This window comes from Triticum urartu, chromosome 3A (assembly GCF_056163025.1).
Source record: "Triticum urartu cultivar PI428250 chromosome 3A, HENAU_Tu73, whole genome shotgun sequence".
NCBI classification, from domain to species: domain Eukaryota; kingdom Viridiplantae; phylum Streptophyta; class Magnoliopsida; order Poales; family Poaceae; genus Triticum; species Triticum urartu.
In genome coordinates this window covers 682,895,454-682,907,980 of record NC_141875.1, presented here as the reverse complement: position 1 = coordinate 682,907,980, position 12,527 = coordinate 682,895,454, and the positions used below count along the sequence as shown (strand labels likewise).

Below are 12,527 nucleotides of genomic sequence, written 5' to 3'. Positions count from 1 at the left end.
CTACTGGAAAGACCTAGAGGTCCGCTCTTCAATCGACGTGATGCACGTGACAAAGAACCTTTGCGTGAACCTGCTAGGCTTCTTGGGTGTGTATGGGAAGACAAAAGATACACCTGAGGCACGGGAGGACCTGCAACGTTTGCACGAAAAAGACGGCATGCCTCCGAAGCAGTATAAAGGTCCTGCCAGCTACGCTCTTACGAAAGAAGAGAAAGAAATCTTCTTTGAATGCCTGCTCAATATGAAGGTCACGACTGGCTTCTCGTCGAATATAAAGGGAATAATAAATATGCCAGAGAAAAAGTTTCAGAACCTAAAGTCTCATGACTGCCACGTGATTATGACGCAACTGCTTCCGGTTGCATTGAGGGGGCTTCTACCGGAAAACGTCCGATTAGCTATTGTGAAGCTATGTGCATTCCTCAATGCAATCTCTCAAAAGGTGATCGATCCAGAAATCGTACCAAGGCTAAGGAGTGATGTGGCGCAATGTCTAGTCAGTTTTGAGCTGGTGTTCCCACCATCCTTCTTCAATATCATGACGCACGTCCTAGTTCATCTAGTCGACGAGATTGTCATCCTGGGCCCGTATTTGTACACAATATCTTCCCCTTTGAGAGGTTCTTGGGAGTCCTAAAGAAATATGTCCGTAACCGCGCTAGGCCAGAAGGAAGCATCTCCATGGGCCATCAAACAGAGGATGTTATCGGGTTTTGTGTTGACTTCATTCCTGGCCTTCAGAAGATAGGTCTCCCTAAATCGTGGCATGAGGGGAGACTAATTAACTGGAAAAGGCACTCTTGGAAGTGACTCAATAATATGCAGGGACGGATATTCTTGGTCTCAAGCACACTACACAGTTCTACAGAACCCTCCTTGGTGACCCCGTATGTCGATGAACACAAGAACTGTCTGCGCTCCAAACACCCGGAGCAGTGCGACGACTGGATTACATGTGAACATATCAGGACTTTCAGCAGTTGGTTGGAAACACGTCTCAGAGGTGACAACACTGTTTGTGATGAGTTGTACTTGTTGTCCAGGGAACCATCTTTGACTGTATTGACTTACAAAGGATACGAGATAAATGAGAATACATTTTACACGATCGCCCAAGATCAAAAGAGCACCAACCAAAACAGCGGTGTCTGCTTTGATGCAGCAACCGACAATGGAAAGGACACATATTATGGTTACATAGTGGACATATGGGAACTTGACTACGGACCTGATTTTAAGGTCCCTTTGTTTAAGTGCAAATGGGTCAATCTGTCAGGCGGCGGGGTACAGGTAGAACCACGGTACGGAATGACAACAGTGGAACTGAAAAATCTTGGGTACACTGACGAACCGTTCGTCGTAGCCAATGATGTGGCACATGTTATCTATGTGAAGGACATGTCTACCAAACCGAGAAAAAGAAAAGATAAGGAAGCGAATACATCATACGATGAGCCAAAGCGCCACATAGTTCTTTCAGGAAAAAGGGACATCCTGGGAGTGGACGGCAAGACAGACATGTCTGAAGATTATGAAAAGTTTCATGAAATTCCTCCCTTCAATGTCAAGGCTGACCCAAGCATCCTGATAAACGATGAAGATTATCCATGGTTACGGCGCAATAAGCAAATGACACAAGCGAAGAAAAAGTGAAGACTTTCTCCCGCAACTATTATGATGATACCATGCCAACTTTGTAACACACGAGTATGCTATGACAACTTTTTCAGAGTTCATTTGAAAACTATGAATTTAGGTCGAATTTTCTCTATAGGTGCATCTATGTTCATTTTTTAGTAAAGTTAATCACAAACTTGTGATTCACACAAATTTCAAAGAATTCAAATTTTAACTATTCAAATTTGAAAACTAATGGCACTAACAAAAAGTTTATAATTTTTCTAAAACTAATGGCATTAACAGAAAGTTTATAATTTTGCTAACCTAAAAGCAAAAAGAAATAAAAAATAAAGCAAAAAACAAAAGAAAATAAAAATGTAGAAAACAAAACAAAAAATCTGGAAAACAAAAAAAGCAACAATAAGTATTTTTTTGTAAATAGAAACAAAATAAAATAAATAAAGCAAAAAACAAAACAAAAAAACTAAAAAAGTGTTTTCAAATTTGAAAACTAATGAAACTAATAGAAAGTTTATAATTTTTCTAAAACTAAAAGCAAAAAGAATTAAAAAATAAAGCAAAAGGCAAAAGAAAATAAATAATGCAGAAAACAAAACAAAAAAACTGGAAAAAATTAAAAATAGCAACAATAAGTAAAGAAAACAAAAAAAACAAAAAAAGTGTTTTCAAATTTGAAAACTAATGGCACTAACAAAAACTTTATAATTTTTCTAAAACTAAAAGCAAAAAGAATTAAAAAATAAAGCAAAAAACAAAAGAAAATAAATAATACAGAAAACAAATCAAAAAAAATGGAAAAAAATAAAAATAGCAACAATAAGTAAAGAAAACAAAAAAAACAAAAAAAGTGCCTCCTTCTGAGCCCCCACGGCCTGAATACGACTAGAAACCCTACCATGGGGCAGGATTCAGGCCCGTAGGAGACCCAGTAGGCCCACAGGCATAGACAGTGGATTTAGGCCTGTAAGCCTGCAGTAGAGAGGAGCTCGAAGTGGTCGGCTCGGCAGAGCTTATAAACCACTCCAAGCCCCTCTCGGCTAGCGAGGTGGGACTAAACATCCCACCGCACCGCAGCTTTGGGAGGCGCAGGCCTTTGGTCCCCGTTGGTGGAACCAACTGGGACTAAAGGGGGCATTGGTCACGGTTCGTGGCACAAACCGTGACCAATGCCCCCCTTTAGTCCCGGTTGGTGCCACCAACCGGGACCAAAGGCCGCCGCTTCCCGCCCTTTGGGCTGCTGAAAAGAGGCCTTTGGTCTCGGTTGGTGGCACCAACCAGGACTAAAGGTGGCATTGGTCCTGGTTGGTGCCACGAATCGGGACCAATGCTTCGTCTATATAACTAGCACTTGTGAAAATTTCCATTCAGTTCGTCTTCCCCGCCCGACGCCGCCAGGCTACCCCTCTGTGCCTCGCCGTCGCCGTCGTCGCCCCTGCCTCCGACGCCGTCCCGCACCGCCCAGACGCCGTCGCCACCCCGCGCCGCCCTGACTCCGTCGCCGCGTGCCACCCCGCGCCGCCCCGACGCCGTCGCCGCCCCGCGTCGCGCCCCTACGCCGTCGTCGCCCCGCGTCGCCACCCCGACGCCGTCGCCGCCCCGGCTCTGCCTCGCCGTCGCCGCCCCGCGCCGCCGTCGCCTCTCGCTTTGGTCAGGGCCGGCACCGCCCCCCTCTTCCCCCCTGTTTTTTTGCAAATTCATATATGTTTTGCTGATTATATGTATATGTATAGTATATGCATGTGTGTATATATATGCAAAGGATAGATTAACAGAAAAATAGTATTTTTTTCTGTTCATAGATTTTTTTGGTGATATTGATTATTGTAAATATGCAAATGTTTGCATATTCATATGAACAATGAATTAGGCAAAACCTTTACTTTTTTTCTCAAATTTCTATTTGAACATTATTTTAAAAAAAACAAGCAATACTACTTCATGTATTTTTAAGAAGGAAGAAGAAGAAAAAGAATGAGAGGAAAAAGGAAATAAGAAGAGGAAGAAAGGAGAATAAGAGGGGAGAGGAAGATGAGGAGAAATAAATAAGAAGAAGAAAAAAGAAGAAAAAGAAGAGGAGAAGAAGAAAGGAATAGAGGAGAAGAAGAGAAAAATAGAATATATATTCTATTTTTCTCTTCTTCTCCTCTATTCCTTTCTTTTCTCCTCTTTTTTTTTCTTCGACACGTTGGGGGGGGGGTCGATATACCCCCTCCCGATAACTTCAACACGAGGGGGGGGTCGATATACCCCCTCCCCGATAATATTATTTTCCCAAGTATGTATGTCGTGTCGATATAAACTCCCGATAACTTCAACACGAGGGGGGGGGGTCGATATATATACCCCCTCCCCGATAATATTATTTTCCCGCATGTACGTATGTCGTGTCGGTATAAACTCCTGATAACTTCAACACGTGGGGTGGGGTCGATATACCCCCTCCCGATAACTTCAGCACGTGGGGGGGGGGTAGATATACCCCCACCCGATAACTTCAACACGAGGGGGGGGCTTGAACATGAGAGGAAGAAGAGGATAAAAAAAGAAGAGGAAGAAGAAAAAAATAGGAGAAGAAAGAATAGAGGAGTTATTCTCCTCTATTCTTCTTCTTCCTCTTTTTTTATCGGGAACGAGGGTCGTCCAGGGTCGCCGAGCGGTAGAGGACGTCGACCCACGTCACTTGTGGGACGTGGATGTAGTGTCCGACACCAACGGCCACATGTATCTCACACCCACGATACTTGCTATTTAGGGTTTCCTCTACCGCTCGGCGACCCTCGACGACCCTCGTTTCCGATAAAAAAAAGAGGAAGAAGAAGAAAAAAAAAGAGGAGAAGAAAGATTTCTTCTTCTCTTTTTTTCTTCTTCCTCTTTATTTTATCGGGAATGAGGGTCGTCGAGGGTCAGGGTCACCGAGCGGTAGAGGAAACCCTAAATAGCAAGTATCGTCGATGTGAGATACATGTGGCCGTCGGTGTCGGACAATACATCCACGTCCCACAAGTGACGCCGGCTTCGACGCCCACGTCACTTGTGGGACGTGGATGTAGTGTCCGACACCGACGGCCACATGTATCTCACACCCACGATACTTGCTATTTAGGGTTTCCTCTACCGCTCGATGACCCTCGACGACCCTTGTTCCCGATAAAAAAAAAGAGTAAGAAGAAGAAAAAAAGAGGAGATCCTCTATTCTTTCTTCTCCTCTTTTTTTTCTTCTTCCTCTTCTTTTTTTATCCGTGAAGCGTTGTCGAGGCCACCCCAAACCCTAGAGAAGCAGCGTCAAGGCCACTAATTAATATTAGTTCTACGTTTGCCACTAATATATCCATCTGTCATGTTTGAATAATAATTGCCATGTTGTAAATATTTGTAGAAACTATGGACACCGCCCGAGACGAAGTACAAGAAGAGTTGTTGGGGGACATAATCGCACGAGGAAGTGATGTCGTCTGCTCGTTGTTTCTCAATGACACCGATGGTCTGGAAGCAGTTGGCTATGATTATCATGGCTCCGGTGACCTAATGCCGGTGCAAGAAGGAGACCGTGAGGACGGCTCCGGTGACCCAATGCCGGTGCAAGAAGGAGACCGTGATGACGTCTCCGGTGACCGAACCGAGTCCGGCCAGGTATATATATTAGTTAACCTTCTGCTGACTAGCTAATTGATGCATTCATTGTTTTGGTATGTACACATATTAATTAAGTCTTTGTTCTTTTTTCTAGCCCTCTGGATCGAGCACAACTTCGGTAAAGAGACGAGGCCCGAAGAAAAAGTTGAGCTCGGATGAAAAGTTTGAGATCATAGCAATCGCGCCCGACGGCCAACCGATTGAACCCCTCTGGACAAAGAGCGCATTTGTTGCTCAGTGCAGGGTTTTGGTTAGGGACAAGATCCCGATCAGCATCCAGCAATGGTTAAAGCCGGCTACAGAAGACCCTGAGGTGTCTTATGTCACCAGAATAAAGAGACACCAGAATTCAAGGGCAGATATGAGAAGATCAGAGATCACTGGCCCGCATTTGTGGCCCACAAGACATCAGAAAAGAGTAAGAAGATGTCGGCGACAAACAAGCGAAATGCTGCGAAGAAGAAGCATCACCATCGCACGGGGTCAGGTGGCTACCTCATAGCCCGACCTAAGTGGTCCAAGACTGAGAATGATCTGGCTGATAAAGGGATTGAACCAGAGACAATTAACTGGCCAGACCGTTGCCGGACTTGGTTCTTCGGGGCTGGCGGAACCTTGGACCCTGTATCAGGGAAGTGCATTTGGACGAACGATCAAATGGACATACCAGTCAAGAAGCTTCAGCAGTATATCGAAGCAGCGCAGCAAGGGACATCCGTTCCAGACAGAGAGAACGACGAGCTCACAATGGCCCTCGGGAATCCTGAGCACCCTGGATGGACATGAGGCACGCGAGGCTCCATTCCATGGAAGGTTGGGTTTCCGGACGCAGGCGGTTACAAATGCCAGGAGAGGAGGAAAAAAGTGCAGCAGACCCAAATGCAGGCGCTGCAAGCAAGGGTACAAGCGATAGAGGAACGAGAAGCAAATTGCAGCAAACGAACTGCCGAAGCTTCCCCCGAAGCTACCCCGCCATCTCAGCGGAGAAGTAGCGTGGCTTCCACCGAGCAGCTTCAGCCGGAGAATGTCTTGACGCCTCCTGCCAGCTATCCCGTGGATGCTATCACGGAGTCTCAAAATTTCCACCTTATGACGCAATGGATTAATATGAAGGTCAAGGCGGCTGTTGGCTCTGTTTTTCCTACTGAACCCGGCGCAACTTTTCACTGCCGGCCGATTCCATAAGGATATGCTAGGGTGATGGTGGATGAAATAACGGAGGGATTTGAGAACCTCCAGCTTGACCACCCTACCAGTGAAGGGGAGACTTGGCTGGGTTCTGCTCTGAAGACTCCATGCCTATGGCGGAAGGAGCTCATCAACCTTCCGAACTGGACGCCTCCGCCTCCTCCTCCTCCTCCGGCGAGTCAGGGCACTCCGCCTCCTCCACTGCCTCCTCCGGCGAGTGACGATCAGGGCACTCGGCCGGCTCCTTCTCCGGCGCATGGCGGCACTCCGCCTCCTCCACCGCCTCCTCCTCCGGCGAGTGACGATCAGGGCACTCGTCCGGCTCCTTCTCCGGCGCGTGGCGGCACCCCGCCTCCTTCTCCGCCTGCGCCGGCGCGCCCGAGCAGCCAGCCTCCTCCTTCTCTGCCTCGTCAGCAAGGGCGGAAGAGACCTGTCGCCAGTCCGGCTGCTCCGGCGCGTCGTAGTCCTTCTCCTCCACCTTCTAAGCAAGTAAAGAAGACAACCGCTCCGTCTTCTCTGCCGGCGTCTAGCAGTACAGCCAGAGGCGGGAGGACATACAGATTCGGTCCTTCTCTGAAGACTCCAGAGAAGTTACAATACAAGAGGACCCCGGAGGAGAACGCCGAGATCGCACGAGAAGAAGTGAGGAACTTCTTTGAAGGGGTGAAAGCAAAGAAACATCCACCTCCGGAGGAGAAGGTAGATCCGGTGAAAGCGAAGCGCACTCTGGCTGCCCTGACAAAACCACCCAAGTCTCCGCCGAAAGGAAACTATGAGCACATTATTGGAAAGGAATTTGCCGAAGCGGAGCGGTCGGGAAGTACTGTCAGTGATCAAAGGCTGAAAGAACGATGATCTGGGAAACAAATTGCCCAGCTCGGCGAACAAGCGAAGCAATCATGCCCCCCGCTCAAGGTGCCTAGCGACATCGTCGCTAATGATCCGAGGATGGTGCCCGGTTATAGCAATCTTGGCGATTACCTGCCCGACGATGTACATTATGATTTCATGGAGGTGCAGATACAAAGATACGAGTACGGGAAGCCTCTTGTCAAAGATTAAAGATCTCTATCAACGATGATGCGAAGATTGCATGATTGGTACTTGAAAATCTGCAGAGAGTCTGGGGGAGGAGTACTTTGTATGTGAGAGTTAAAAAGGAGCATGACCTCGTTGGAATTGAACTGTTGCCCTCGATAAAGCAATGGTCACCTGCTACTGTCTGTAAGTAGTACCACTTCTGTCATTAAGTCTCTCTATATAGCTCAGCTCTTTCATTGCATGTATTTATAATCATCCTCACTATATTATGTAGATTGAAGATCGCCGAATTGAAGAAAAGACAAGTCGGTGATATTGGGTTCATTAACACATATCTCATAGATGCAACTGAGGTTAAATTTCATGGCGCAGATACTGAGGTCAACTTGGTACGATCGTTGGTAATAAATGAAAACAAAGATATAATACTCTTTCCTTACAACTTCAAGTGAGTGTTACTGTCTTGTGCGTATTCGGTTTCCCTTATATATTATTCAAGGTTATAGTAATGTAATTGATGAGTTATGCATGCGTGTGCAGTTTCCACTATATTCTCCTAGAGATTAAGCTTGAGCAGGGACTAGTAACCGTCTTAGACTCAAGACGAAAAGATCCCCAGGACTATGCGGACATGACTCAAATGCTCGAGAAGTAAGTTAAATCGATCATTATCCACCATATCAGCAACTTTGTTCATTTCCTGATATATCAAGTAATTGTTTTCTTTGTCTCGCAGGGTTTGGAAAAAATTCACCAAAACAGCTCCAGGACTCCCGAAGAAGCTGCAATTTAGACACCCGAAAGTAAGTACTATAGTAGCATGTTCCGCGCATCTCCTATTGATTCAAGCGTTAGTTTCATCAATACCATTGGGCATTCTTGCTTATCAGTTTGATTGACCTCTATTTCTTGTAAAGTGGTTGTGGCAGGAACAAGGGAATGATTTCTGTGGATACTACGTTTGCGAGTCCATCCGCCACACGACCTGTGAGCGGGGCTACACCGACGAACAATATGAAGTACGTAAATAACAACATTCACAATTTTATTTTATTACCATCATTTGTGTTGAGTTTCATTCATTCATATATATATGTATTGACCCCCTTCTTCAAATTAGATATTTCGGAAGCTGGATGAACTCCTAGCACCAGCTCGCATGCGAGCAATTCAATAGGAATTGGCGGCATTCTTTCTTGACCACGTGATCGCTGAAGACGGAGAATACTATGTGGACGATGAGTCCGTATGTTAGGAGATTATATTTGTAAGAGATAATTATTGTATATATGTAGCCGGCAGTGTCGGATAGATATACGAGAACTTGTTGTTCGACCAATCTCTCGGAGAAGGAGAGGTGGTCGATATCACTTCTCTCTGTATGCATATATGTTCATGATGATCTTCTATTTCCTTCGTTTGCTTACTAGCTAGCTAGCGTGTCTAGTCCTCTCTATACGTATGTATAGTACGTAGCGTCGACCAAGCACGGACATAAGAGAGGACACTTCTCTCTATTAATTATAGCTAGCTAACACAATATATGAAACACCTTAATTAACCCCCCAAAACCCCCAAACCCCCCCCCCCCCCCCCCCGCTTTCAAAAACAAAAAACAAAAACCCCAGCCACAGAAATGCTGACGCGTGGATGCCTATTGGTCCCGGTTGGTGCCACCAACCGGGACCAAAGGCCCTCCTGCCTGGGCTCCGCGCACAAGCCACGTGGAGGCCCATCTGTCCCGGTTTTGGATTGAACCGGGACTAAAGGGACAGGGCATTAGTACAGACCCTTTAGTCCCGATTCAGGAACCGGGACAACAGGCCCTTACGAACCGGGACAACAGGGCATTTTTCTACTAGTGATGTTATGGCGGTTATGCTATGCATGTTTTAATTCGAATGCTTTCAAGATATGTATTGTGTAGTGTTTGAAGTTTCTGCGGCTAGCACACAAAATCTAGACAATTTTGTTTTTACTCCACTAACTTTAGGGGATCGGCTAGGTGCGACCACCGCCACCGGATACTACACTAACTTTTAGGGGATCGGTTAGAAACATAGTTTTAAATAACGCGCTAAGCCTCTTAGCAGTGAACCTCTCGTAAACGCTATAGCGTGATATTTAAAATGTTTATTCATTTGTTTGGACCAATGTCTCTTAACGCAAAACCTTTTGTAAATGCTATAGCGTGCTATAGCGGAGCTATAGCGGGCTATTTAAAACAATGGTTAGAAATGCCCTTATAAGTTGTAGCTATCAGCCAGGGTTCCTTCGTCATGGCCAGGTGAGAAGGGCATTCATTGGGTCATGGATGGCCACCCACGTGAAGTTTCTTGGTAGTAGCAGTCCTTGGGTCTTTTCATGTTGCTTAGAATATTGTGCTTTCGTTTTATTCGGTCGTGCCTTACTTATGGGGTTCTAGAACTCTTTCTATTTTGATGAATACAGATGTAGCTCTCCTACATAAATAAGATATGCAAAAAAATCTGTTACTATATGGCAAAAAAACAACTTGATGAGGCACTAACAAATGATTTCCAATCAGGGTATGGGCACCATTGTTCTTATGCCTGGAGGAGTACATTAGTGTCCAACCCAATGTTTATAAATTGTGTGGAACCTGTCGACGGAAAACATAGAAACAATTAACCTTCTATTAAGATATCCAGAAGTAGACTGTCTTCTGACGGGTTGGGAAACAAGTTCCTACCTAGCTGGTTGCCTAATTAGTACCCGTTGTCTGATCCAAATACGCAAGCAAGGATAACAATGATTGGATAATGGTGCAGAGAAGAACGATAGCTGCTGCTACTACCGCTAAGACCAACCATGGATTTTTTAGATGATTATGCCACAACCAGGCCATCCATCTATTTACGCGATTCTGATAATACTCTTCCATCATACGGCAGACAGATTTAAGATAGTGCGCACCGTTCTGATCAAAGTCCACATTCTTACCCAGCTTACTGAAAAGAGTTGACACTTCTTCATCAGTACGCATGTGGTGTAGGATTATTCCTTTGCGAGCAAGCAGTGCAACATCACAGGGGCTACTAACAAGCTGGGACATAAAAGCGATATAGGAAGTGACATCATTTCCATACTGCGAGCATGTTTGCTTAAATGCAACCAAGTTCCTGAAGAGGCAAATGGTATTTTCATCAATAAGCAAGCATGGAATTTCCACCTCACCCTTGTCAAAAGTTATGTCCAGAAGAGAAGGCGGGTTATGTTTGTTGTGCTCTTTGCACTTAAACTCAATTCCAGCTTCATGATACTGTTCCGCTTGTCGCCATCGATTCAGTGTCTGACAAGAACTTATATGAGATGCCTGCTGATTGATAGACAACTCTTCGAAATAACTTCTTTTGTAATATGTGTGCCACAAAGTTGTGAGAGGATGCAACCATCGGTTTCTAATTTGACAATGCTGCTCTGGTTGAATCCTTTGTTGAGGCCGGAAGTACATATGACACAAATGGAGCAAGTGGTGGAAGTCTGTTTGCCCATCAAAATTACGAGCAACTGTTGTGTACTTCTGAATATTGAGTTCTAAATATTTACGGACCTTTTCTGTAAGTAGATCTACAGCATCGTGTCCAACAAGTAACCCATATATTCTCTTCACAATGGAAAATGGTAATTGGTTCTCAAGAAGAAGTAGGTCGCGAAATACATGGGCGTGGTGCCATTCAGAAATTGGGTCACATTTGGGTTGGTCGGGATCCTTCTGATCATAGCATTGTTCGCCCGTACTAATATGCCCAAGTTCCACACTTTCTGTTGAACATAAATCAGATGATGTCCCAGCAATCAATCTCATACTTTCAGTACGTGTTCCCTCATTTGATGCATGCTCCGTAATCTCCTCTGGTTGTGCTATTGTGTATTGAAGTGGTTCTCCCCCCTGATAATTACTACCACATGCATTCTGTTCACTAACACACCAATTTAAGTCGTTCGTTCCACCTAGATAAACAAGCACAAAGCATCCATCAAGCAGGAGCATTCGCAGGAACATGTCACTTTCCAGAGAAACTTCCTCAGAATAGCAACTCCTTGCCTGCTTCTCAAGACTCTCCATCATTGTTAGATAGACCTCTAACTTTTTCCCGCAGTTCAGTTTAAGAACATAATCTAAGCAGTTCCATTTTACTTTCTCCATAAACTGCAGGGAAGAATTTCCATGGTAATAAGGACCTATGGACATAACTTTTGGTTCATAAGATAACTTGTCAACTTGCTCAATATGTTTTGGAACTCGGAAAATTATGCACAATTTTCTTTGCTGCTCGTGATCTTTGTAAATTGATCTATAGTAAGTTAGCTTCCTTGCCATCAAATTCTCCAATTCGTCGATGTTCATAGTTTCTGCTCTACTCATCTCACCTTGCGCCATCATTTTAGTTACCCAAGAACGTCATATTAATTCACGATAGCTAGCAGGTAGCAGAGAGAGGTAAAGAAACACAGTTAGATCAATATTACTAAAAGCAAGTAGTAAGAATAACATTCTGATATATACAAAGAGTAACAAAATTATCTAAGGTAACTATTGGAAACATAGTTCATCAGCCTAGACATACTCAATGTTAGAAGCTCACACATCAGGTGGGTTCTGGGGAAGGATTATACAAGGCAAGCTTTACCCCTACACAGTGCAATGCAGAGAGGCCGCGTCGAACTCGTTACTTCTTGGCACGAGTGGGAAGTAGTTCGCCTTCTATATTTCATAAGCCTGTTAAAGAAAAAATATACTGAAGATTTCATGATATCAATAGTTCAACGGCTAGGACTTACATTTCTACTATCATGGCCAAAATATACAGCCGAATCATATAAATATGCATCTGAAACCAAATGACCGCGGTAAGCATAGTATAAAACCAGCTGAAGAATCTGAACTATTTCGTAGAGCATACTTTCAATTATAAACCCAAATAGTAGTAACCTATTTCAATTGTCACTGATCATGTTTCCTGTCTCACCAAACACACCCAATATATAGCTCCTGCATG

At 44.6% G+C, this 12,527-nt stretch overlaps 1 protein-coding gene across 1 annotated transcript; it reads right to left on the bottom strand.

Moving 5' to 3' along the window:
- Positions 1–10,228: 10,228 nt before the first annotated feature.
- LOC147981553 (UPF0481 protein At3g47200-like) lies at positions 10,229–11,911 on the bottom strand. The gene has a single exon (XM_087517155.1). It carries the CDS (start codon positions 11,909–11,911, stop codon positions 10,229–10,231), a length of 1,683 nt encoding a protein of 560 aa, XP_087373281.1.
- Between the last annotated feature and the right edge of the window lie 616 nt (positions 11,912–12,527).

Coding starts and splice junctions, on each gene's coding strand:
- LOC147981553 (XM_087517155.1), bottom strand. CDS start 11,911: ATGATGGCGCAAGGTGAGATGAGTAGAGCAGAAACTATGAACATCGAC.